Source organism: Dromaius novaehollandiae, chromosome 3, assembly GCF_036370855.1.
Source record: "Dromaius novaehollandiae isolate bDroNov1 chromosome 3, bDroNov1.hap1, whole genome shotgun sequence".
Taxonomy (NCBI): Eukaryota; Metazoa; Chordata; class Aves; order Casuariiformes; family Dromaiidae; genus Dromaius; species Dromaius novaehollandiae.
Window position 1 is genome coordinate 1,693,476 of NC_088100.1, and position 26,925 is coordinate 1,720,400.

Consider the following 26,925-nt stretch of genomic DNA (forward strand, 5'->3'; position numbering starts at 1 on the left):
CCGCTTCCCTGTCTCCTCCGCTGCTGCTCCTGGCATTCCCACCTCCCGCTTTGGTTCCCCGCGATGTGCAGAGCTCTCCTCTTGCCCCAGTGCATCGCCGGTGTGACCTCCTCCTGCCATCTCACCCCTTCTGCCTCTTGCTCTCCCCTGCTCCTGCTCTGGTCCTGCAGGGAGGTGGGGAAGGAGGGAGGTCCCAGGTGGGGAAGGAGGGATGTCCCAGGTGAGGAAGGAGGGATGTCTGAGGTGGGGAAGGAGGGAGGTCCCAGGTGGGGAAGGAGACAGGTCCCAGGTGAGGAAGGAGGGATGTCTGAGGTGGGGAAGGAGACAGGTCCCAGGCGAGGAAGGAGGGATGTCTGAGGTGGGGAAGGAGGGATGTCCCAGGTGAGGAAGGAGGGATAACTCAGGTGAAGAAGGAGGGATGTCTGAGATGGGGAAGAAGGCATGTCCCAGGTGGAGAAGGAGGGATGTCTGAGGTGGGGAAGGAGGGATGTCTGAGGTGGAGAAGGACAGATATCCCAGATACAGAAGGAGGAATGTCCCAGGTGGAGAAGGAGGGAGGACCGAGGTGGAGAAGGAGGGATGTCCCAGGTGGGGAAGGAGGGATGTCCCAGGTGGAGAAGGAGGGATGTCCCAGGTGGGGAAGGAGGGATGTCCCAGGCAGGGAAGGAGAGAGGTCCCAGGTGGAGAAGGAGGGATGTCTCAGGTGGGGAAGGAGAGATATCCCAGATAGAGAAGGAGGAATGTCCCAGGTGGAGAAGGAGGGAGGACCCAGGTGGAGAAGGAGGGATGTCTCAGGTGGAGAAGGAGAGATATCCCAGATAGAGAAGGAGGAATGTCCCAGGTGGAGAAGGAGGGAGGACCCAGGTGGAGAAGGAGGGAGGACCGAGGTGGAGAAGGAGGGAAGTCCCAGGTGGGGAAGGAGGGATGTCTCAGGTGGAGAAGGAGAGATATCCCAGATAGAGAAGGAGGGATGACCCAGGTGAAGAAGGAGGGACATCTGAGGTGGGGAAGGAGGGATGCCCCACACTTGAAGGAGACCACGAGCATCTCCAGGGCTTCAGGGCCAAGCTGCCTGCGTGCCGTGGCCACAGCGTGCTGGCGGGTGCCCAGGCCGGCTCCAGCACCAGCTCCACGTGCCCTGGGCTCCTTCCCCGGACAGGGCACGGACGCTTCTCTGGTTGCCAGCCTGGAAACCCACCGCCGGGCTGCTGGGGACCAGCAGGCACCTACTGCTCTTGGCCCCAGAGGAGATGCCCGCTGGAGGCGGGGGCTCCGTGGGGAGGGGGCAGGACTCGATGTCCTGCTCCTGATGCCCCAGCCCTGCTCCATCACACGCCACCCATCTCCTCGCTCCCTTTGCCGAGCCCAGCGCCTCTCCCAACGGCTTAAAAACAGCAGTAACGATGAGAACCCCTCATCCTGCTTTCCTGCCTGGAGCAGGCGCGAGGCCCCTTTCCCGGTTTGATGCAAGGAGCCCCTTGGCCACGAGACCCAGCGACCGCTCCCGCAGTTAACGACGCTACTTCGATTTACGCAGCAGCTCGGATTCATTGCACGGACAGAAAAAACAACGCATGGAGAGCTCAAGCTTTGCCCCCCTTTGCAGCCGGCATTTCCCGAGGGAGGAGCCGCGGCCCCGTGCCGGTCCTGGGAACGGCACCGGGGTGGCACCCGCGCCCGCTTACCCGCATCGCCGCCGCGGTCGCCCTTCTCGCCCTTCGGGCCTCGGTCACCTGCGAAGAGACGGAGCACGGCGTCAGGAATTGGCAACTGCAAACGGCTTGGGAAAACGCGCCGAGGGGCCGGCGCTGATTGCTGGGAGGGCTGGAAGCGGCTTTCCCTGACGAGCACTGGGATTCAGCTCTTTTTAATACAAGTTTTGCACCAGCTCCTAGATAGTGCTGTTCCTCGGTGGCCCCCAAAGGGCTTCGCCCCCGTTTTACAGATGGGGAAACTGAGGCACAAAGTGGCAAATGGCTCCTCTGTGGCCACCCGGGCAGTCACCTCTCCCGAGCCAAAGCGGGTCTCATCAGGAGCCCTCCAAGCTGTTGAATCGGAAGCTTTTCCTGGGAGAGGGGCAGTTTCCCGGCATTCCTAAGAGCTTGGGGGGATATTTGGGGTAGAAGAACTAGAATTGTTTGCTCTCGGGAAAATATCCCCTTCCGACATTTCCCAAAAGGCTCCCGCCAGCCTGGCGCGGGACAGACGGGTTTGCACCGCACGGGAAACACGGGGGGAAGAAAACTGGGGTGGAAGGAGCCGCTGGGACAGTCACGGCCTGGGTATGACGCTCGGCTCCTGCATCGATGCCACCAGGGACGGCTCTGCGCGGCTGCGGCTGCTTCCCGCGAGCCCCTGGCAAGCGGCACCGCTGGGCTGCGGCCAGGCAGTTTTTGGGCCCCGCTTTGACACAGGCTCCTCTTTTGTCTCCGTGTAATAACAACAAACAACACACACACACACACACACACACACACACACACGCATGCAGCAATTTCTTATTTAAAAAAAAAAAAAAAAAAGCATGCAGGAAATTCTTGCCCTTTAACTCGGAGGCTCTGGGAAGCCGGGATTGCTCCCCTGGGCAGCCGCAGCTGTGTCAGATGGAGGAAAGCTGCCTGGAGCCTGCTCCGTGATGGGAACCAGATGACACGAGCCCGCAGAGCAGCGGGAGAAGGGCCAGGGATGCGGCTCGGCGGCACGTGACGCCGGCGATGCTCTCCCGGGCGCGCCGTGCATGCGAGCTCCGGCCGGGAAACGGTAAAGCTGCAGTTGCGATTCTTCTGCATTTCTCCCCAAAAGGCTCCCCGGCTTCCCAGCTCCGGCGTGTGCACGGCCTCCCCTCGCCCCGCTGCGAAAGCAAAGCCGCTGCTAAGGAAATCCTGCCTGTGCTCTGCTGTGCCGCAAGCTCGGCTGTGTCACTGCTTGTCCCGTTCGGGTGCAAACCGCAGCGGGGACAAATCAGAGCTGCATTATATAACGCAATGATAATATATATATAATTATATAAAGCAATAATAGGAGACTTTGGCAGCCCCCGCACAGGGCAGAGCGCGGTTCGAGCTTACGCGGGCGACGGCTTCACGAGATCCCGCAAGAAAACTCCCGTTCAGCTTCTTTGTAAAACAAACCCCTGCAATAGCCTTCGCTTTCCGAAAACACGGCAACGAGGACACCGCGGGGAAGCGGAAGGAGGAATGAGGACGGTCAAATGATGGCAGGGAGCTCAAAGATTGTTTAGGGACGTTTTGTTAGTCTTAGACACACTTAAGAGAAAGGCCAAGGCTAAAAGGCCAGGGTGGCTGGAGAACAACGGGAAGGCACGTGAGACGGCATCCTTCGGGAAGCGGAGCTTGGATCCAGCTGAGGAGGCTGGCAAAGAGCATCAGCTTCGGCACAAATTAAATGTAAAACCATAATCGACCACGCCAAGGAGAGATTTTTGAGGCACGACTTGCAAGAGGCAGAAAAGGCCCCACGAGTCCTTTCTCCAACAAGCCGGCGAAATGCATCGTCGCAAACCTTTAGGGCCAGACACTGCTCACCGGGGAGCCCCGAGGAAAGCGGAGTATTGCACCGGTGAAACATCGCAGTGCTGAAATACTGGAGGTGTTGGAGGGGCGACCGCTGGGGAAAGGCAGGAGATGGAGATGCCAGGGAAATTCATTTTGACGGGCTCTGGATCGGACCTGGGGCATGCCAAGGCTGATGAACACAACAACAACAACAAAATCCACGTATGCATTTCCTCCCATCTCAGACCTGCGCTGCTGCATTAGCAGCTGCTTTAAGCTGTTTCTTTTTAGCTGCAGATACATCTGGCACAGGAAAGACCTTCTTCCCAGTGACCTACTGCTACGGTGCAAACGAATAAATAGCGATCGCGTAGGACGAGGAGACCTGGGAAAACGACTGCTCCAAACCGCAAAGCCCACGCGGCGCTGGGAGATCTCTTTGCAGGTCCTCCCGTGCAGGCCACGGGCACGCAGGGAAGGGAAGGCTGCAGCGCGGCTGCCCCGGCTCGGCCCGCGGCTCTGGGGCGTCCAACATCCCGCTTCCAGCCGCTGCCGGTGGCGGAGTATTTCCCGTTGCCTCTCTCCTCCTTCCCCAGCGTTTGCCCTGCCGTGGGGCTGGCCGTGCGCGGACGCTCTCGGTGCGCTTGTGACGCGGAGTCGTTCCAGATCCCGAACCACCATCCCATTGCTTCCGCTCTCGCACATAGCTGCTGCCTGCTGCTCTCCATCAGCACGTCTCACTTTGCAAAAACGCTGAGCTTCACCCCCAAAATGCAGGTGCCAGCACCCCCATGGAGGGCAGCTCCTCTGCTGCTTCTCCTCATTTCCCATCCCTCTCCTTTGACTTTGGTTGCTTGCTTTTCCTTCATTTCTGGTTTTTCCTTCTTCCCGTCTCTCTTTTCTCCTAAACAAGCTCACCAGGGAGCAGAGGACAGCCCCTTCGCGGCACAGCTCCCATCCGATCCGGTGCCTCCAGTTCAGGCCCAGCTCTCCAAGCTGCCAGGCCCCAGCCGGGTCTCGGGAGCATCCCTGGCTGAGGGCAAGGTGGGAATGCGGGAGCCACGGGAGCTGGTGCCGTCACCCAGGGACTGTCTTGGCATAAAGAGGTTTGGTCCTGTTTTTTCTGGACAAACCAGTCCAGGTTTGCAGGATGCGGTGGAGCAGCACGACCAGATGCCCCAGGTCTCTGGTCTGCACCAACAGCCCCGAGCAAGCCCCAAGAGCAAGTGCAAAGCTGCCGTACCGCCAGCAAAGTCCCATCCCTCGGGCAGCTCCCAGGAAGGTTTCTATGCTGGGTCCCAGTGGGGAGAGGGACGATGTTGTTCAAAAGACACAGGCTGAGCCCAAATGGCTCTGCAGGATCACGTCCAACCGCTGCTGGGAATTATTGCCTGCAGAAGATGTGAAATCTCCGCTAACTCCCACTTCCAGTGGCAGTAAGATGGAAGTTAAATAATAAGAAACAGAAAGCATAACATTTTTTCTTCCTGCAACAATGCTGTGTACGGAAATGACTGGTCTAAAAGGGACCTTGAAAACAGGCACAGTTTAAAGGTGCTTTGACCGATCTACCCCGGACGTATTTGCTGCTCCTTCTTAATGCAGAGGTGATCTCACACGGCCGCTCGCGCGCAGAAACGTGCTCCGTTTGCAGCAACACGCGAGAAAATTCCTCCCTACCTGCGCATGGGATTTAGGAAGAGGATTCCTCTCATTTGCCATGAATTCATCTAGAGGTTAGCAGCCTCTGCTGTGGCTAATTTACTGCTGTTTCCTCGTAAATATGTTCCCCGTACGACATTCCCTGAGGAAGGGTAAAGCAGGCTGATTTACAGTCGCTTTCCATAAGAATTTTCCCCGTTTGGAAACAGGGAAAATAATACTTTCCTGGGGTGATTTTGAAGGGTGGGATGAAGGGCAGGAAAGCAGCAAAGTGGAAGACGATGGGGAACGGCTGCTGTGCCGCGGAGAGGAAGAGCAGCAGCCCCGCGGGATGCGAAAGAGCTGCTGCACAGTGGTCAGCGCTGGACCGGATCGACCCATCCCTGTAAGCGAACCCAGATCCGCCAGAAACGCTCCCGCGGGGATGTGCAGCGACTGGATTTTTGGCCAGGCGGCTCGTCCGCCTCGACACCCCTTCCCCCCGAAGAGGCTGCCTTTCCCAGCGAGCTGACAGTTACCGTAGGCTCGGAAGAAAGCCGCTGCAGAAGTGTAAGACTAGTGCTGCGGGAGAACAGGCCTTTCCTTAAAGCCGGGATTTGGACCGTTGCCTCGCTCCGGGTCTGTTTCCTATAAACTGCAGAGAATCCCATAAACCGTAGAAATTCAGTGCTCGCTGCCAGAGCGTTTCGCTATTCATCGGAGGACGGTTGCGACGAAGCCCCTCCACCCCAGCACCCCGACCGCGGGTCCTTCGTCCGGGTGGGTTAGGAAGGGGACGTGGAGGGAGGGACCCCTCGATGCAGACGCGCTGGTGGGGCCAGCAGCAAACGCGGCTGGGAGGAAGATTGCAGATGTTGCCCAGCCGCCGTGCTAGCGGCCGGGGACAGCGCAGGCGGCCGAGGAAGGGCCAGGGAGGGGACGCGGAGGAGTGTTTGGCTGGGCCCGAAGTGCAGTTTAATTCGCCCATGCTTCTCAGTATAATTTCCTTGTCAAATCAGTGCTTGGCACCAGCCGGTGAGAAAAGCCTACCTTCCTCTGCTCCAAGGAAAGAGAGGAAACCGCAGACCCAAAGTACACTGTGGCTTTGGTTGGCGAATCCCAGCGCAGCAGTTGTGTGATCCGCTGCCAGGAACGTCTCAGCCACCGGTTGCTTGCGGAGTCACCACCTCCCTCGCGCTAGCGCGGGGCTCTGCGGCGCTCACGGATGTGCGAGGCCCTTGCCCAAGCCCGTTTCAAGGGGGGTTTGTGACCCCCTGCAAGACCAGGCCAGACCTTTTTATCCCACAGTTCCTGCCTTAGCTCTTCACGGCTTGGAGAGCGTCCCGCACCTGGGACACCCCATCATTGCTGGGAAACTGCAATCTCAAGGGCTGGAGTCATCTCCAAAAAGGCGGAGAGAGGATACTGGAAAGCAGAAAAACAAACGGAATACTGCAGCTTCTTCGTTCTTGCATCCTCACAGCATGTGAGGATGATGGTGGCCATCCACTCTGGTTAGCACGGGGCAGAGGCAGACTGGGAGCCGATGCTCCACCAGCTCAGAAACCCGGGGCTTCCTTCTGCCGGATGAGAAGGCGTGATGGAAAGAGCAACTTGCAGCGTTGAGTGCTTCTGGACCACGAAGCACTGCACAAATATCACCTAACCAGCTGTGTGGCCTGGAGAGCCATCTCCACCAGTAAACAGGTCTTGGAAGGCCAGCTAATGCCCAGATTGGGATGACTGGGAGACCGACGGGATGAGTAGTCATCGTGTCAGTAAGGCAGGTGATTACAGCAGTAATTGCTCAAGGGAAACAGGAGAAGTCATTAGCGGCAGTGATGGTAATTCCTCCTGAAACCCCTCCAGTGCTGTAGTAACGTTCAGTATGAGAAGAGCAAGGTGAATCGTGGAAGCTGCCATCGGAGCTGTTGGTGAGAACCGGGAATGCGTCTTGTTCGTGCTTCGCTGTTTCCTAACGGCACGGATGCAACGCAGCCCAGCCTGGTCTGGAGCGGAGCTTCCCATCTGGAGGCCACTGAGCTCCTGGCATTTCCCACCCTGCAGAGCAGCACGGGGGCCAGAAAGCATCCAAATCTCAGACACTGATAATCTGCCGGCTGGATGCAGCTGGGCTGCAGCTGGGAGAAGGCTGCTGCCCAGCACAGCCGCTCCTCATCACACAACCTGGAACACGAGCCGCACGGCGTGGGACCTCCTTTCCGCGCGCCCACCCCACATCCTACCTTCTCACCTGCCTCCGCTGCGTGGATGCAGCTCTGCCGCGACCCACGCCAGCCCTCTGCAACTGATAGACAGGGCAACGTCTCTTGGCTGTGGCAGTGCCCACGGCCTCCTTGGGCCACCGCAGGGGAACAGGAGCCAGACCAAGGGACGGAGTTCCCAGAATGAGCCCCTGCTGCCTGCTGAACACGAACACAGCATGCAAAGCTGAGTCAGCTCGGCTGAGACGTGCTAAACAGCAGAGATGAGAGTCAGAGAAGAACGAACGCGTACCGCATTGCTGGGCTGAGAGAGCTCAGGCTCCTTCTGCAAGAGAGCGTCTCGCCTTGAGCTGCAGCTCTGAGAGCTTTACTTTGCTCTCACGCCACTGGAAGTGTCTCTTCTCCTACATCTCCTTTCCACCTGGAGCTAAAGTTTTCCGGGTCTGCACATCCAGGAACCAACACTGTGGGAGGGGGATGGCACGTCCCTAGGAAAGGGCCTTCACACAAAGACACCACAAAACGAAGAAGGGATGGATGACCTGGTCCTGCTCCTAGGGCTTTTGGTTAGTGTGCCTGGTGAAAGAGCTAACTTTCTGGCCATCTTTTCAGCGTGATGCCAGGTTTGCAGATATAGGAGAGAGATGTGTTTAAAGAGGATATTTTCCTTCAGCTTTCACACGTGCAGTTCATCAGAAGAACTCACTGTGTAGCACCATCAAAAGCGGGAGGTTGTAAGATATATAACATTTAGGACCTCCACGAGAAGGGACACCACCACCTCCATTCCCTGAGCTCAGGGCGTTATTCCAGGCACGTTCCCTGGCCCATCCTTTCCTTTTCCCTGGCCACAGTCACGGGTCCAAGGGGACCAGTGTGGCCATGTCCCAAGTCAACACCACACACAAGCAAGCGATGAGGAGAGCATGGACAGATGTACGGCTTTCTGCTGCGTGCGCTTTTGAAGCCACGGCACCTCCCACTCTCTCTACCGCCGTGCACCAGGCTGCCCGCACAAGGGACACTTCCCTCGTGTCCCTTCGCCAGGGACAGGCTGCAGACACACGCCGCTTATCCGAGGAGGCACCACCTCGGCTGGGCTGGGCTCTTCCTGCCTCCCCCACACCTCCGCTGTCCAAGGCGTTTTGGAGGTTAAAAAAAAAAAGCATGTTTTGGAAACTGGGATTATTGGCTCTGTTTTAAGTTGTAGCATGGAACTTCTTTTAGGAGGTCTCCTGGGACTAATCTGTCCTGCTAAATAGGTGTACAGACATTTTCCACGCCCAGAGCTCCTCTCTGCTCTTAACCGGGGTGTGGTGAGGCTCTGCAAAACCACAGGGAGCCAAAAAGGGTGACCAGAAAACCCAAAGTCTGAACTCCGTGCTGTCGCTAAAACCCTGCCCAGCCCCACGGGTGGGAGGGCAGCGTGGCAGGTCCTCAGGTGGCCTTGGGGCTGTGAGCACCCAGCCCAGGCAGCCCTGCCACCCGTGCCAGCCCCTGGCTGGACCTCCCTATGCTGCAGGAGCGGGGGGCTCCTAGACTACAGCTGGCCACAGCATGACCGTTTTAACCTTCTGCCTCCAAGCTCTGTCCTCTCTCCACCATCGTCCCTTGGTGGAAAGGACTCAGCGGGGAGGTTATTCATGCACAAGAGGAAGCGGGCACGCCGCAAGCTCGGCAAGATTTCCACCCTGCCCAAGAGGCTCCAGGTGGGTCACAAGCCAGGGCAGATGGGCCCTGACACTCTCACACCACTGCCCAGTGTCTCTGCTTTCTTGACACTGGTCTCCAGAGCCAGTTTGTTGCGGGAAGCCCAGCCAGAAGCAACGACCCACCCAGGAGCTTGTGCACTGAGGCTGGTCCTTACCTCTGAATCCCCGCAATCCTGTTGGACCCGGAGGGCCAAGGTCTCCTTGGTCCCCTTTCAAGCCACGTGGTCCTGGTGGTCCTCTCTCCCCGGGTAGCCCTGGAGTAGGGACAAAGAGACGCAATGGTCCTATTGCAGTGGGAACCCACATAAACCACATACGCTTTACACACACACACACACACACACGTGTTGCTTGCCAGCAGAAATGCTGGTTGGTCTGTGGTTCTTTGCCAGCAGTGAAGGATCATCAGAAGGGCACACCTGAGAGTTTAGCCCGTAATTTCTTCTCTGTCTGCCCCTAGACACGGGATGTATTTAAGCTGGAGATGGGCTAGTGCTGATAAGGCTCTGAGCATCTTAGGGCTCGGAGTAATGCAACAGCCAGGCCCCAAGATTGGAGAGCAAGGCATAAGATGGAGGAGCCGGGAGGGAACGAAGACCACAAGGAGCCGTGAGGTGCCGCGGGAAGAGCTGGGGGCTGTGCACCCCTTGCATCCACGCGTTTTGGGTAAGGGGGACCCACGAGCAGTGGCTGCCCTGCAGCATGGACCCCAGCTGTGGGGAGAAGTCCTCAGCGAGACCGCAGCTCCTCCAGCATCCAAGCTCAGCCACCTGCCCGGCACGATGCTGCTGATCTGCCATGCCCACGTCTGGGTGTTGAAGGAGACCCGAGCTCCCCTTGCATTGAGCATCGAGTCCCTCCTGCACCCGGCTTTTCCAGCCTTGGTCAATATTTTGCTATGGTTTGAACCAGATCCTTCCACCATCCACAACGCAAGTGCTGTGCAGTCACAAGAGCCAGGTCTTCTCTGTCTCGCCTGCTTCCAGCCAGGTCCCTCGGGGAAAAGCACCTCCGGAGCAGAGGGCTGCAAACGTGCCCCGCTTGCCAAGGGTCGCTCTGTACGCGGACACATTTCTCCCCTTGAGGCTCAGCCCTTCAGCCAAAGCAGTCGGGAGGAATTTGGGCAGCAGCTCCAGTGGACACAGTCTGGGGCTTAACCCTTCATCTGCTGCGTTCAGCTAACACCTTGCCTCCCTCCCTGGGGGAGGCACCGTGTCAGGGCCAGATTTATATTTGGGCAGAAGACCCAGGGGAAGGAAGGAAGGAAGCACAGAGAGGCACATCTACTATGTGAAGAGAAATGCAGATTGGAAATGTTGGCCACATCCGAACCTCATCTTCCTGAACCCAAAGAGCTGGTGCTGTGACCCCGTCCGGAAAAGCACCAGGGAAAGCAAGAAGGACAAAGCAGTAGAAATCATGGTTATTTTGGCAGCTCTTCCCAGAGGTAAACCTTCCAGGGACTGTTTTGTTTTTTTGTTTAAACAAAAGAAAAAAAAAAAGCAAAGAAACCAGACGATGTATTTCTGATGCTTATTACACCCAAGAAAAACAGCCATGAATCTGTCAGCGCAAATAAAATAGCCGTCCGTGAAACGAGCACGGGCAGCCAGCGCTGACAAGGGCTTTCGGAGAGCGATCAGGTTTCCCGGCTGGCTTTGCCATACTTGGGTGGTTCTGCCGTCCTGGGAACAGGGGAAAAGGGGGGCACCAGAAACGGGGGGGTTTCACACCTGCCCAGTTTCGGCAGCTCAGATCTAGGGGTTCGGGGGCCCGAACCCACCTGCTCCAGCACCAACACCCCTATGCAGGTCACATCTTCTTCTGGTTAATTAATCAGTGCCAGGGCGGGACATTGCCCCATGGCACCCGGCAGTGTTGCCCCATGCTGGGACCGGCGTGGTTTAATTCCCCGGCACAATATGAGGCTGATGGTCAGATCCGGTGGCAGGCAGATTTCTCCTCCAGGATGTAAGAGGATGGAGGAGGAGGACCTAGACACCACATCCCAGACAGAAAGGACCCTGTCACCACGACAGAAAAGAGCCTGTAGGGGACAGAAGCCACCAGATCGCAGATGATCGTCACCAGAAGGGATCCTCCAGCAAGCTCTGCACCATGTCCAAGTCTTGGGTGTAAACCCAGTAGTTCCAGGTTTGGCTTAAAATTAGAAAATCAGAAACAGGCTCAAGCCTGTTCCACGCCTGCAGAAGGCTGGGCATGCCCAGAATATCTGCGGTCAGGTTCACTTGGCCAGCGCCCTCGGCTGCACCGCTGCAGCCATAGGGGAATCCTAGCTTGTTCCTCACAGCTCTTTCCGACGTGACCAGGACGGGTTTCTCGTTAGTCAGAAAAACATGTTTTCCTGGGGGTGGGGGATTGTTGCTTGTTAAATTGAATTTCTCTAAAAAACAATGGTTTGAATTAAGAAGAAAAAAAAAATGCATTCTTGAAATTGAAGAAGTATCCTACCAAAGCCTCAGTTTTCCAACCCTGCCGATGACTGGGGTCCCCTCTCACAGGCTGGAAGGGCCCTGAGCTGGGTGCCTCCTCCCTGCCTTCGGTGCAGGCTGCTGCTGCCAACCCCTCCGGTGTCTCATGGTGGGGACAAGGCTGTGGCCAGCTCCAGCTCTGAGAAACATCAACCTTTGCCGAGTGGCTATTTCAGAGGAGCCTGCAGGCAGCTAAGGGACTTGTGCGGCTCTCACTGTTCTTCCAGTAACAGAGGGGGAAAGCGGAGAACAAGGGGAAAAACTGGAAGATGAGATTTTTGTCCCGAAAGACTTGCATTCCTGCACCCACCTGCTTGGACAGCGTGGTCCAAGCAGGAGCCTCTCCAGGGCTGGTGTCTCAGTCCCAGTGCTGTGTCAGCCCGGGCGCTGCGGCCCTGAGCACCAAGAACTGCCCTGCTAATGGTGGGAACACGGGGTGCACAGCGACATGAAGGTCCTCCTGAAACCCATGTGATCGGGGATCACTCAAACCCTCCAAATATCGGACTTCAAGAAGGGACGGCTGCTAAGCAGCCAGAGGAAGAGAGGAGATGTCATGCAGTATTGGAAACGACGTCAGCATGGATGCGGAAAAGACAATCTTGGATGTAAGACGGAAATGAAACAGGGTGATGCAAGGAGATGCAACAGGGACCAAAAGACCTGGGAGCGAGACTGGCAAGATGCCCTGTCAGAGAGGACTGGTACTAATACCCCCCAGCTTACAAACCAGGGGTGGTTTCTAAGGTCTCATAACTAACTAGTATCAGAGCTGGGACTAAGCACTGCAAGCTGTGTCCTACCCAGCTTACACCCCCACCACAAAGAGAAGGGCTTCCAGGCAGGACAGCAGGCTCTGGAGAACTACCTCGAGCCTGATGCAGGTATGGAAACTAGTTGGGTGGAGTATAGCTAACAAACAGATAAGCTGGGCTTAGGGTAGATGTGGTGATCTCCGATGACAGGCTGGTCTAGAGGATGTGGGGGACACATCATGATTTGGGTCACTGAAGTGTGAAAGGAGGCCAAGAGATAGAGGAATCTATTGCAAAGAACAGCCCCAGTGGCCTGGCAGGCGATGAGACAGCGGGTTTATCCCAACATTATTCCATCTTTGTACAATGCCAGCAAGGTCCCAGTGGTCAGACTGGGACCCTAGAGAAGTCATCGGGAACGGTCCCATTGACTCTGTGCACTTTGGGTCAAGCCTGGCTGGATGATCTGCATGCTGGACATGTCGTTCCTTACCTCGCAGCCCAGGGAGGCCGGGAAGACCGGGTTCACCTTCCACTCCTTCATTGCCTTGGTCTCCTTTGGGTCCTGGAGGCCCTGAAACACAACGGGCACGGAGTTCAGCGAGTCTCCCCATGCAGAGCAGTCCTTCAGCAGATGCAGGCACACACACACACACACACACACACACACACAGACAACTTCTCCGCCTGCCGTTGTTTATCAGGTATCCAGGGGCCTCCAATAAACACAAATCTCCGCCACAGAGGAGCTAAGGGACAGAGAGGCAGCTTGCCAGCAGCCTTGCGCCGTGATCCGGGGATTTAAAGGCCAAGAGTGACTCTCTCGATTGCTGCCTCGCATGCCAGAAAACTTCACCCTGCAGTTCCTGTGATTCCACCTGAACGTGGCTCCAAAGGAAATTCCAGTTTCTTGGAATTTCCTCCTGACCCCAAATTGTGACTTTTCCAATGACATTACTTAAAGAAAAAGGAAATGCATTTTGGAAATATTGAGATGAACCTTTAGGAGGGGATCTGCATCACCGCACTCATCACCGCTGGCTAATAACCCAACACAGAGCTAACTAACCATCAGGGGTTGCTTCAGTGTAAACCGTTGTGACATGATTGCGTATGCAAACAGAGAGTCCAAACTATAATAGAGTCACATCGATTGGCTTGAAAAGGGCCAATTCCACAAAGCTGAAAACAATTAGGAACTAAATCAGTTGGAAGAAAGAATACGAATAGAGCAAAATGACTCATGAGATCACAGAAAATTGGGCAAAGAGAGGCCTGAAGAGGTCACTTGGTCTTTGTCCTACCAAGGCAGGATGATAATTGGAAACTTTTAAACACTGTTTTCCTAGAAATCCAAAAAGCCATAAACTCACAGTTGTGCAGAAAGCGAACAACTGGCCAGGGTTATGGACGAAGTGGTAATAGAAAAGCATCAGGAAAGGAAGAGGGGGGAGGCTTAGCAGTCCTAATAAATGAGTTACTAGGAAGTGCAAACATCCAGAAATTAAGACCAGTGCTCTGTGGGTTCCTGAGAAGATGAACCACGACAGGCTCAGGAAATGTCCCGAGCTGAAGAGGGTCAGAGGCTGGGAGAGGACCCCTGGGAAAGCTTGCGTTGGCTTGGCCTGTTTTTACTCTTGGACTAGGTGGGCTAGGCTGGCTGGATGGCTGGGCCAGATGCCCATTTCTGGGCTCTGAGAGGACGTGGGGCTTGGGACAGCCCGGTGCGACCCTTTGCGGCAGGTCTCGCGTTCTGAGCTGCAGAAAATCAGCGAAACAAAAGGATGCTAAGAACAATCGCTACCCGGGAGAGCTAAGTACAATAAGGAGGCATTTTGGGATAGCAACAAAAGGGATGATGCGCAGCTGGGAACGCGACGTGGCCCTGGGTGGGAGCAGCAGAACTGTCAATAGTGGAGCAGGTTCAGCAATGCTCAATTCAACGTTCAGTCGATGTCAAACGGGGCCGTGGGGCGGGAGCCAGGTGAGGTATGTGCTGCATAAAGCTGCCGTGACAGCTGATAAAATAGTTTTCATTCCCACAGTATTAAAAAAGGGTGTTACACAACAGCCATGAACACCACGCATGCTTAAATCAGCCTCTTTGTGTTACTTGCCCCTTGGAGTCTGCAAAACTGAATGAACAGACAAATAAATAATAGGAAGCGTATGATTACACAAATAGCTGGTGTTAAGTACTGCCATTGATTTTCCATGTCCTGAAGGGCCAAGAGGGAGTTCAAATCATGACAGCTTGTTAAAGGGAAAATGGAATAACGTGGGAATATGTTTAGCCTGCCCCACACCATGCAATCCCATCTGAAATGAAGAGCTCCTGCGGAATTTCATGAAGATTTCGGAGATGATACCGTTAATTCCAGCCTACGGGGCCGTACAGAAAGCAGAGCCCGTCAAACCAGAATGATATCCTCATGAAGGTGATGCTGAGCTTGATGGGCGGTAGCAGAGTGTCAGGGCAGGGGCATCGCTGTGACATTAGGGTTTTCCCTGGGTACCTCCAGCCCTCCAGCTCCAGGTCTCCCAGGACGAGCAATGGAAACTTTGCAGGACCCAAACGTGCTCCTGGGTTTGAGTCAAGTTCTTCCTTTGGCAGCTCCAGCCCAGCAGAGCAAAGGCTGGGCTGTAAAAAGCCACTTGCTTAAACATAACAGATGCTTTCCCACCACAAGCAAAACTAAAAGCAACACTGGAAACACAGGAAAAAAAAGCCCCCTCCTTTGCCACTCTCACTTTGTCCTGAATATCCTCCCTGATTAAACACCCTCCACCTCCCCGGGGCCCACACCGACGGGACAGGAGCAAAGCTGCTGCAGACACCAGACGCCTCGCTCCCACACGCGCTGGCTCCAGCACGGCTGCGCTGAGCTCGCCCGAGCAGGGGCAGCTCCAAAGACGTCCATCTGCTCCAGCTTTACGGGCACACCGGGAAATAACCCACACAAGGGCCCCACCTCCTTTCCATCAACGCCGGGAAGGGACGTGGGAGCTGCCCGCCCTGGGCACGTCTCAAGGGGGTTTGGAGTTGTCCTCCCTCAGAAATCAGCCCCGACCATCTCAGGTTGCAGATTCCCTCTCCCGAGATGCCGTCTCGTTCGACGAGCGAAACATCAGTCGCCCCCCAAACGGCAGCCCAGCGTCAAGGTGAGCCCATGGCACCGGGGCGGAGGATGCTCCAGCACTGACAGCAGCCCCCCATTAGCTCTGCACCCCTCTGCCCTGCACGGCAGCCCCGGGAAGGGGGGAAACCATCCCGCAGGGCGTCAGGGAGGCCAGAGGCACGGACAGGCTAAGACAAGGACCAGACTGCATCGAGAGCAGGGCTATGGATAACTCAATCTCTTCTGCTCCCAGAGCGCTGGAGTGGGAGAATAAAGACAGGGAAAAGACACGCTGGACTTGTCTCTTATTCCGGCGTATATACAGCCGAACAACAGGCAGCAGAGATCTGTCAGCCTGCCCCTCTTATGGGCCTCAAGGGCAGCAAAGCTGGACGCACACGAGCCAAAAAGCTCTTTTGCGGTCCGTAAGCCGTCAGAGCATCTCCTCTTAGCTAGAGCAGCGTGGCTCGACAAGCCGTAGGTGAGCAGAGATGGTCCCATCCCTAGCTGTACCCCGCGGCCGGGATGGGAGAGCGGGGAGAAGCCGGGATGAGGACGGAGGAGCATTGGGAGGGGCGGTTGGGAGACGCCGCAGTCCGGAGACAAGGAAACATGACCAGCACTGCAGACGCTTCGCCAAGCTGGTCCCCACCCCACCTCGGGCTGGAAAACACCGGCCCAGCTGCACCCCGGCTTGGCTTTGCTGACTGCACTGGGCTGGGCTGCACACTGCGTTTGCTGCTGCTCCTTCGGGAGCAGCGCGGGAGAAAAGCCCTTCAAAACAGGCGGGACGCGGCCCTCGGCGCAGCGCAGAGCTCCGGAGGCCAGCTGGGACTTTGCAATCGCCCCGCCAGACCTGCTGCCTGGTGCGAGCCAGCACATCCCACCCAGCGAGTTGTGCAAGTGGCTCCGGACCGGCGGCCCGAGCCGCGGCGGATTTTGGGCACCCTCCCTCCTGCTGACACGGTTATTTAAGATCCAGATTCTCCTCCGAGACGCGAGGCTGAGCCCCCTCCGAGACGCGCGGGGTGCTTGGCACGAGGTGAGGTGAGACCCCAGCCACCCCCGTGCACCGAGTCCTCCCTCGCCTCTGCTGGAGACCATCCCAGTCCCAATATCCCCAGGACCTCCCCGGGCAGCCCTCATCCCAAAAACCAGCCTGGAGAAGCCAGAGCCCAGCGTAGCCTCCGGGGAGGGAAATGCACCCCCCGAGCTGCCAGGAATGTGTCGGAGCGGGGACTCGTAAATCAGGTGCCAGCCTATTTGGAGGGATTTGGGCTGCTTTCTCTCCGCGCTAATTGGAGCGCCCTGGCGCGCAGGTGTCCGACTGTGACGCACAGCCGGCCGTCACCGCTCCCGGGGGAGCCGAGCTGGGGAGTCGCAGCGCGAGTCCCCCTGCCCCTGTGGCTAAAGCTGCAAACCGGTCGGGAGTCTGGAGGCAGCGTGACCCTCGCAGCCCTGAGCCTGGCATCGGTTATCGGAAATCATCCCTGGGTGCTGCTGGTTCTCGAGGGCTTCAGGTGGCCCACGTGCATGAAGGCAGCTGGTGCATGAAGGCAGCTGCGGTTGGTGTCCACCCCTCCAGCGCCTGTCCGGCGTTTCAGCTGGAAGCACCAGGGAAAGGTCTGCCTCGACTCGGAGGTCGGGTAGCAGAGCAACGTCTCATTGCAATGCTGTAGGTGCAAACAAATAGCCTGGAAGTGAGCCAAAAACTGCCCCCTCCAACATGCAGCCAGGCCTGGATGCATCCGAAGCTGCAGCGGGGACGTATCGCCGCTCTATTTCCAGAGCCCTAAATGCAGCTTTCAGCACAGGGGCGTGATTCCTGGGAGAAAAACTCGCGGTGGTTCAGAGGCACTGAGCTGGACGTGGTGGTCATGGGCAGGTAGCAGATGAAGCCATGAGCTGGAGGGACTTGACTGGGATCCACCACAGCAGACACGTCTCTCCAGTGCAGATGTTCTCCACCTGAGCTGGTCACCTTTGAGCTCTCTACACCCAAGGAGATCTAGTCTGTGCAGTCGCTCGCTGCATGGACTATGCGGAGGTATGCGGACAAATGGCCTATCCCAACTGTACGGCCACGCTAACAAGATAGGAATGTGAGAAATAGGCAGAAATTCCTGATATCAAAGAGGAAGTAATGTCCAAGCAGATGGCTAACCCTGACCATATAGTTATACTAACAAGATAATGACGTGAGAAACAGCTGGATCTTTCAGATGATAAAAGAAAGGGGAGTAGGTGCTTAGCAGATTGGTGACTAAGGAGGGATTACCAAGGCAACCATGTCAAACACCAAAAAAAAAGATATCAGCAAAACTAGGGTCAGTGGGCTAAGAGTAAACAGGGGTGGGCTGTTTGTTTGGGAGGGGCTGAGGGTGGTAAAGGAGAAGAACATGGGTGTGAAAACAAGGGGAAAAAAAGGATAAGGTAGAGCAAATGGTGTGATCGATGGTGACTGAGGATACCTGCTAGGCAGCTTGATCACTGCAGGACGATAAACCCACCGTTTCTGCAATACCCACATCAGGCTCACCTTCATGGTCAGGTGGGATCTGGCATGGTCTCCCTTCCTAACTCCTTAACAGACAAGGCCCTCACTCACTACAAAGAAAGTCCAAGGTGATGGAGACACCTAAACGCTGCAGATACCTAAATGTAGGTGCTTAGTGGGTTTGATACACCCAAGGATACCTGAGACATCCCCATAGGACAGGTAGATACAAGGGCCTGGGGCAGGTGGGCTACCCTATTGCATCTCAAGTGATGCTGGACAGTTGGGTTTAGGTAGGTATACCCAGCCCATAAAGATAGATGAGATGAAGCACTTGTTCCAGCAATAGCCAAGGATCCCACCACCCACCCCATCAGCTGCATGCTGTGGGGCACCTTCCGTCACCACCCAAAGTTTCAGGGACACCCCTTTCCTCATGACAGCTTCAGGCACGAGCAAAGGAGCTGCTCACAAAAGGATGCTCAGCTTACCCCGTATCACGGAGATGTTCTTCAGAGCGACCGAGTGTTCCCAGTCCTTGAGCCGCAGGTCTTCCGTCACGTTGTTGAGGATGGCCAGCTCGTGCTTCAGCTGCTCTTCCATGGCTATGTGGATGAGACGCATCTGCCGGGCATCTTCAGTGGCGTTGCTGATGAGCACCTGCAGGTCCTGGATGCGGGTGTGGTGGATGTTCACGTCGTAAGAGAAGGTCCTGTTCATGGTGTCCACGGCCCCACTTGCCGCCGTCACCTGGTCGCTCAGGCTCTCCACCCTGCTGCTGAGGTGGGTCAGGAGGTGGTCGTGGTGCTGGAGCAGCAACCGACTGCTGTTGCCTTCCACGGAGAGCTTGTACATCTCCTGCTGAGCTGTGTCGCTCTGCTGAGCCAAGCTGTCCCAGAGGTTGGACACAGCCTTGTCGGTTTGGCTGGCCTGGGTCTGCAGGCTCCAGAGAAGCCCTTCCAGCTTCTGCAGTGATCCCGTCATGAGGAACAAGGAGTCCGAGTGGTTCTGCAGCAGGTCCTGGAGCCTCCAGATGTGATCGATCACATCCCCTTTCAGAGGTAGGTGCAGCAGCTTCAGCTGCATGTCCCGGAAACTCTCGTTCAGGTGGTTCACGTTGCCCATCAGCACCTTCAGGTCCTCGGGGGAGGTCTGTGGCCTAGAGACTGCAAGGGGGGGAGAGGAAGGGGGCATCAGGAACTACCCCACGAAGGCGAGAGGGCCAGCTGAGACACGCAACCCTCTTTCCGCCCAAGGAGCACTTGGACATCCCCACCGTTCCTCAGCGATGGAGATGAAAGCCGAAGCTCCTTCGCGTATCCCCACAGATCACCAGCCCCTCTTCGGCCCTCCGGTTTTCTCCGCAGACGCTATGATCTGTGAGAATGAGGTTGGCTGCTGGGAGGGCTGGAGGAGGAGGTGGCTGCACAGGGACCTTGCTCAGGAGGGACAGCAAAGGCTCACAAAGCTCTGGATTTCAGGGGAGCTCTGCACATGGGGAAGGGCTTTGCCAGGGGGCCTGGCAAGCCGGGAACCTGGGTGTGATGCTACGAAGTGCTGCACTGCGGCTTTGCTTGGACTGCCTTCGCCTTCGGTTAGACCACAAAAGCGTCCGCTTCCCTTTCCTGCAGGCAGACCTAAAAACTGCAGGATCAAACTCCTCTTTTTGGTCTTGTTTTTTTACCCACTGAGATTTTAATTGCTTAACAATCAGGTTTCCCTTCTGGCCACTAGCTCCGGGCCTGAGCCGCGTCCTCTGCTCCATAATTAACACCAGCAGGTTGGCTCGGCAGGTCTCCGCGGCTCTGGGTGCGGTTCGTGGAGCCGTGGCGAGCTCCCAAGCACCACATCCCTGGGACCGTCCACCCTCTCGCACAGGAAGGAAGGAAACCCACCCCGGCTCAGGAGCTCCAGCTGCCCCCGTGCCCTGCACCTCCCTGCTCTCGGTCCCGGGTCCCGGTGGGTCTTGGCTGCTGGAGATGGGTGCAGGACCACCCAGAGGAACCATGACACCGCTGGAGCTGGTGGCACCGCACCCCCTGCACGCTCAGATCGAGGGGTGGCCCGTCTCGCCCAGGGAGGGGGTGCAGAGCCTGCCTGGGATCCAGGCAGGGAGGATCACGTCCTCCCTCCGCTTTGCATTGCCTGCGAGTCCCCAGCGCAGCCCCGGGGCGGGGGACTCGAAGCCAAACCCATCCGAATAATAATAATAATTAATAATAATAAAAACCCCACCATTGTTCTTGGAGCTGCGGTTGGGCTTCACCTGGCACCACGCCACGGGCTGGCCCGGGACCAGCCTGGCAGCTGCCCCCCGCTCTCCTTTCCAAGGAGGAGAAACCCAGCGAGGACATTTGGTTTGCATTAAGAGCGCAGGAGTAAGTGTACGGTGAGGGAAGACATGCACACGCGAGGAGTCCAGCGCTCTCGGGGCGCCTGGTTCAGGTCCACCACCGGCGATAGCGCGGGGTGTTTGGGAGGGCACGAAAGGGACTGAACCCATGCGGGAGTGGACCGTACCCTGGACACTTCTGCAAGAGCAGGAGGGAAAGAAACTGCAGTTTCATCTGGGCTCTGCTGGATGCTAGGGACTTGCCCAAGGAGGAAACACCTGGGAAGGAAAGACCTGGAGAAAATTGGCCATGGCCTTGGCAGGGGTGCAGGTACCGCCGCCATCCCGCACGGATCCAGGGGATGCAAAGATGCTCCTTCAAGTCCTTCAGACGCAGCATGCTGTGATGGACGCCCAGGCGCACACACACCACCATGGCTTTCTCGCAAGCAAACCGAGGGGAAAAACAGCCTCATGTGGCCATCACATGTGCAAACCACCTAGAAACCAGGTCCTGCTGGGGCTGGGGACAGGGAGGCTCAGGAGGTCCCGCACTTTGTGGATAACCACGGTTGCAAAGCCTGTGGAGTTCCCCCAGTTCACATAAATCATCTCCGACAGCTTCATCTCAGCATCCCCGCTGCTCTGCTTGGCCCAGCCTCGGCCCTGCCGCCAGCGAGCTGAGAACGGACCTGCAGGTCCCGAGCCAAGGCTGCTCCTCATCCAAAAACACCCTGGGAGACCTTCAAGGAGTGAAAGCACCTCCGTTTCCAGGCTGGCCTGCGTGTGCACGGGTAACAGCAGCTCTTCTGTCCCCCAAATGCTGGTTCCTGCTGTCCATGGGGAGCGTATCCTGCCACGAGGTCCCACATACGGGATCAGTGCAGCGTGGCACGCGTGCACACAGCACATACAGGCACACAGAACATGCATGCACGCAGCACGGACACGCATGCACGCAGCACAGATGCATGCGCATGCATGCACACACCAGACATGCACACGCATGCACAGAGCAGAGATGCAGGTGCATGCACACACACGTGCATACATATGCAGGCACACAGCACAGATGCACATGCACAAGGACAGCCACACGCCCTGCCACGGACACCCAGCCCACGGCTTGGCAGAGCTCGGGGTGAGCTAACAGTCCCAAAAGGGCTCCGCAGGGCAGCGACTCCCTTCCTGCTATTGCGTTCTGGGGACACGATGTCCTGCTGGCTCCTTTCCCCGACAGCCTGGGTGCTTGGGGCTCCTGGAGCCGCGAGCTCGCTGTGCTGAGCCCCGGCATCCAGATCCCAACCCAGCAGCATTCCTGCACCCCCGTGCTCTTTACCAGGTGCTTCCCGGAGAAAAGGCTCGTCTGGAAAAGAGCTGGCTGAGCAGCAGCGCAAGAGAGGGCTAAAAAACCCCAAGTGGCCTGGAGCGGAAAGCAAAAGACCAATTTACCACCTCTTCCAAAAAAACACTAGTGGGCATCAAATGAAGCCAGAACACCCCAGCTGCACACCCGTATTTGCAACCCAGGCGCATGCATGCAACCGCTGGCACCCTGAGCCACGTGCACTGCAGAAATTCGGGGATTATCCTCAGGGAAATGGAAGCGCTGCTGACAGTTTGGACCTGGGCGTGCACACGGGGCTGTCGGTGCCGACGGCCCTTGCTCCGATCCCGCGCGCTGGCTGCTCAGGCAGGCGGAAGCAGGTTTGAAATGCCAGCACTGCCGAGCAGAAAAAGAGCCAAAGGTCGGGAAAAGCTGTGACGGGCAGACCAGGCTTTGCAGCCTGTCACGTCCCCGTGGCATTTGAAAGGCAACCGGGGGAGCGTTTCGGGGCCGGGCTCGCAGCCTGCCCTGCGCCGCGGCGTGCAAAAGCGCCTCGAGCAAGAGCTAAAGCGCCAGCAAATGGCTTGCACTAAACACGAGGCTGCTGATCCAAAACCGAACCCGAGCCGTTTCCAAAAGGGCTAATTGAATTTGGGCACAGACTAAGCAAAAGAGGGGAGGCGGCCCCGGGCGTTTCCACAGATCGCAGGAAAATCACGGCTGGAAAGGACACGATCACGCCGCGAGCAGCCACTGCTGCACCTCTGCCGGGGCCGGGTGCCTTGCACAAGCAGCGGTTTGTTTTTCAGTGGTTTTTAGTTTCTCAACCTTGCAGAAAAAAAAGAAAACTCACAGAAAACACACCCACACGTGGGAGGAATTCCTCCCCTTCGGCGGCGGCCTGGCTCAGCCTCGTGCGCGATCCGGGGCGAAGCCGCATGCACGATCCCGGGGTTGCAGCGCGGCAAAACCTTCCGGCTGCCGCTTCTCGGTGCGGGGCTCGGGCGAGGACCTGGCTGCACCCGCTGGAGCCGGGATGCCGGGGCCGGCACGAGGGGACAGAGCAGGGCGGAGGGGCCCATGCGAAGCGAAAACGCCTCCGGCGGGCGACTCTCCCTGCTAACGAGCCCTGGAGGAGAGGGGCTGGCCGGCGGCCGAGCAGGCTCCCGTGGCCCCGCTCCATCCTCTACTCCTCCGCTTCATCATCACTTTAACAGCCTTAACTGAGATATCACTTTTCGAGCACCTCTCAAACCCGAGCATTCTCCGCTGACGCTGGAGATGGGCTCCGACCCCTCGGTCCCTCGCGGTCCCCGGCAAGGGGACAACGGGTGGCTTTGCTGGGCCAGCTCCAGGCTTCCAGCCCTGGGGAGCCTGATACGGCCGAACCCAGGGCTTGGCTTGAAGATGGAGACGTGCAAAAAGCAGCAATGAAAGAGATGATGCTCTCCTCATTTTGCTGCTCTCCTCCCCGAGATTTTCAGCCATAACAGGGAGAGTTGGCCACTTTTTACTGTTTTGGTTTTTTTAAAGCATAAAAGCTGAAATTCTGCCCCCTGTCCCGGGACTCCGGGAGGGGAGGCTTTGCAGCAGGATGCCCGGCCTCGTGGGGCTCAGCTCCCCCTGCCACCGCTGGATGCCAAAACCTTGTCCTTGCTATTGCTGGAGCCGCTTTCGGGCGAGCAGCTGCAGCCCGGCCGGAGCAGCGCGCCGGCACCGCTCGCTCGGGGCTTCCTCGGGCCAACAACAACACTCGAACAATGCGAAACAAGGAATAAATACGGAGCGGCTCCAAAACCTCCTCGGGCCCTTCGCCAACGGGCGGAAAGCTAAACCTGCCCCTCGCGAAAGGCGGGCTGCGGAGCTGGCATCGCCGCGCTGCCAGCGAGGAGCGACCACCGACCCCCCAGGCTCCTGCAGGCACCACCTAAAAAATTGCCTGGTATATATACACTAGAATATATCTAGAAATACCTAGAAAACTGCTTTCCACTGCCTCTGCGAATGGCCGAGGGTCCCTGCAGCAGGATAACGGCTTCCCCGTGAAGACTGCACGCCCAGGGGATGCTGCAAGCTTTGGGGAATAGCTGGTGTCAGCGAGGGCGCCCAAAGCGGGGTTTGCACCTTGCACGAGGCCTTTGGGGCTCCGTTGCAAGAGGAGAAGCCGGGGTGGGATTCAGACTCGAGGTGTCTTGATGCCCTTGAGGAGTCATTGATGCTAGTGAATGAAACCGCGCTGGGGGCAAAGGGAGCTGGAAACAGCCGGGCGGGGAAACTCTACCCCCCAGCCACGGCCCATCCAAACTGCCCCCGGGGCCGGAGCTGCAATGCAACACCCGGAGCTGGTGCAACGTCCCAGCACCGCTCCCGAGGGCTGGAAGCGGCTACCGTGCACTGGCGGGCTGCAAAGCGGAGCAGGGTTTGCTCCGGAGCGATGCTGTGGTGGGTGTTTTCCTCCCACGGCTGGTGACGAAACTGCCCCAAAGGCAGCCGAAACGGGGTCCCGCGGCCAGACCAGGCTCGCGCTGCACCGATGCGGCACCCCCGGATCCGGGCCCCCCCTCGGAGACCGGCTCACGCCGCGTCCTGCCGCTCCGGGGACGCTTGGGAGCATCGCGCCGCGCCGTCCCGCACGCGGCTCGGCCCTCACCTGCGAGGATGAAGACCCCGACAAGGATGAGGAAGACGAGGAGGTAGAGCCCCACCACGGCGTACTTCAGCGCTGCCAGGGAGCCCAGCCGGCCGCAGCGCCCGGCCGCCTTCATCCTCCTGCCGGGACCTGCGGGAGGGGAGTGGGTGGTCAGAGAGAATCTCCCCCCCCCGAGCCTGCACCCAGGGCCGGAGCCTGGCGTGAGAGCACCCAAAGAAACCCCCCCACCCCCTCCAAACAGCTTCTGCCTTCAAGCAGGACCGATTTCCCCCTGCACGTGCAGGATCCGTGCACGCTTGCAGGAGCCCTGCTGCAGAGGCGCGGGCAGGCTCGCTCCCGCTCCCTGCCTCAGTTTCCCCAGCTGCAGAAGGGGCTTGGTGGTCCCGGCCTGCCGGGTGGGCAGGGAGGGGGGAAAGGGGCCACGGATGCTGGTGGGACCTTTGCAGGGAGGTGACCCCGTACCGGGATGTCCTGGCCATCGCTCCCGTTTTGCCAAGGGGAAACGCACAGCGCCGGGCGCCTCGCTACCCACCCGCGGCTCCCGGCCGAGCAGGTGGAGCCGAGCGGTTTTCGCGATGAGCAAAGCCGCGATGGTATTTTCCTGACATTCGCACTTGTGTCAGGTCCCGGGAGGCTGCGGGAGGAGCTGGCGCCGGGCCCCGAACCGCCCATCGCTCTCGGCCGCCGCTCGCCGCCTCTCCGGAGAGCGGGAGGGACCGCGGCTGCGTCAGCAGGGGCTTCGCCGCGGCCGGGCTCCCGCCCGTAACCAAGGGGAAAAGCAAAATATTTCCCCCCCCCGCCCCGTTCCCCGGCCCTTTCCTGGGGCAGCGGGAGACGGGGCCGCCCGGCCACCTCCCAAGTCACCCGCGGATGCTAAGGGACCGGCGGGGGGGGCAGGACGAGGCCCCAACCCTGCTGCAGAGGGGTGGGGATGACGCCGAGCCACGGCTTTCATGGGCATGGAAAACCCACCGTCTGGACCCAAACGTGTCACCGCGCCGGGGGCTGATGGGGAAGGTGACTGCCCAGTGCCGTGGTGTCACCTCTTGTGACGGCCACCCAAAGTAACGCTCTGGGGTACATCCCTGGCCAGTGGCAGGACTGAATGAGACCCAGAGCCCCCTGAGTTTGGTCTCCGCTCATGAAACCCTCAGGTTGCCCATCAAAAGCTCGCCGGGTTTCTCCCTCCACGGTCAAAGTCCCCCGCACCAAGCATCTCCGAGCAGCGGGACCCGACTCACCGTCCTCGCAGAGGTTCAGCTTGGAGAGGTTCCTTCCCTCGAAGGGCTCCTCGAAGATGGAGCCGTTCTCCCTCTCACTGAAGGTGTGAAGATACATGGCCTTGTTCTCCATCCTCCCGCTGCCGGCAAAGCGGAACAGGCACGTGAGGAGATGCTTGGAAGCTGGGGCACGCGCCAGGGGCCAACCCCATCTAATCCCCAGCCGCGCACAGCTTGGGGACCCTGGCCCGGTGCAGAGGACACCTGCCACCGAGGGAGTCCTCTGCTGTCCCTCGGCAAAGCCACATCTCAGCACGTGCCAGCCAGCCTGGAGGGACCGAGGAGCCACCACCGCTGCCACCAACACGGACCCCACGTTATGGGGCTGGGGAAGGGCTCCCACCACCCAGCCACCCTTGGCCACACGCCCCACCGACGTGCGGCCTTGCTGGCTCCCTGCTCCAGGCATGGCCTGGACGTCCGTCCCGCTCCAGGGCTGGACAGGGAGACTGGGCATGCTCTTCCCAGGACCCGATCCATTCCTAGGGCTCAGGACTTCCTAGGACAGAGCTGTCCGTGCCTCCAGGGAGTAGTTAGTCTCGACAAGGTTATGCCTCCGCTGCCACGGAGGTTTTACAACGTACAGTGATTCCCGCAGGGAATCAGCCCCCAGCTCCCTCGCCCCAGCTGGGCTCCGGCCGGGAAGGAGTTAAAAAAAAATCATCGGCCGGCCTTGCCAGGTGGGATCTGCTGAGCACTCCCCAAACTCGTGTCACCGACACCCTTTGCCAGCTGGCTGCAACACGGCCAGAGATCCCCTCCCCGAATCCGGCTGCCCCTCGCTGTTAGCACATCTGGATCCGGGGGTCCCTGGGCCTCCCAGCCAAAACCAACCCTGCTTGGAGCAGGGGGAGCCGGCGGGGGGGGATCCCCGGGGCAGGTGCTGCCGGGGGTGCCCGGGGGGGGCATAGGGGGGTCTCCCTGGAGCAGCACCCGAGCTGCTCGCAGATCTCAGAGCAGTTAAATAAACACCCGGGAGTTTACCCAAACCCCCGGCCCGGACCCCCATCCCGTCCCGGACCGCTGCTCCCGGGACAGGGATGCTCCGCGGCAGCGGGGAGAGCGCAGCAACCCCCCCCCCCAGCTCCATCCCGCCCCTCCAGAGCCCCCCCCCAGCCACAGCCACCCTCCCGGCTCCCCCAAACCCCACAAACCGCGGGGAAGCCCCCCACCCCCGACCCACCTGCGCGGCGAGGCTGCTGCTGCCGCCGTCTCGCCTCGGCCGGGGGGGAGCGGAGCGGGGGCGGCCGGGGGGGCGCGGAGCCGCCGGGGCTGCAGGGCCCGCGGCCCCCTCCCATGGGGGTGCCCGGCCGCCGGGCGAGGCGACGCGGAGGCGGCAGCGGCGTGTGAGCATCGCTACGCCCCGCCGCCGGCTTTTGT

The 26,925-nt window shown here is 58.6% G+C and overlaps 1 protein-coding gene across 1 annotated transcript in view; it reads right to left on the bottom strand.

The window, feature by feature from the left end:
* SCARA5 (scavenger receptor class A member 5) overlaps positions 1-26,874 on the bottom strand; it is a 34,040-nt gene extending 7,166 nt beyond the window's left edge. The window contains exons 1-7 of the mRNA XM_064508202.1: positions 26,729-26,874; positions 25,507-25,625; positions 24,266-24,394; positions 18,448-19,122; positions 12,834-12,914; positions 9,249-9,347; positions 1,686-1,733 (exon numbers count right to left, since the gene is read on the bottom strand). Of these exons, the coding sequence (XP_064364272.1) occupies positions 1,686-1,733; positions 9,249-9,347; positions 12,834-12,914; positions 18,448-19,122; positions 24,266-24,394; positions 25,507-25,618 (1,144 nt within the window). The 5' untranslated portion in view covers positions 25,619-25,625; positions 26,729-26,874. The remainder of the gene's footprint in view (positions 1-1,685; positions 1,734-9,248; positions 9,348-12,833; positions 12,915-18,447; positions 19,123-24,265; positions 24,395-25,506; positions 25,626-26,728) is intronic.
* Positions 26,875-26,925: the final 51 nt, after the last annotated feature.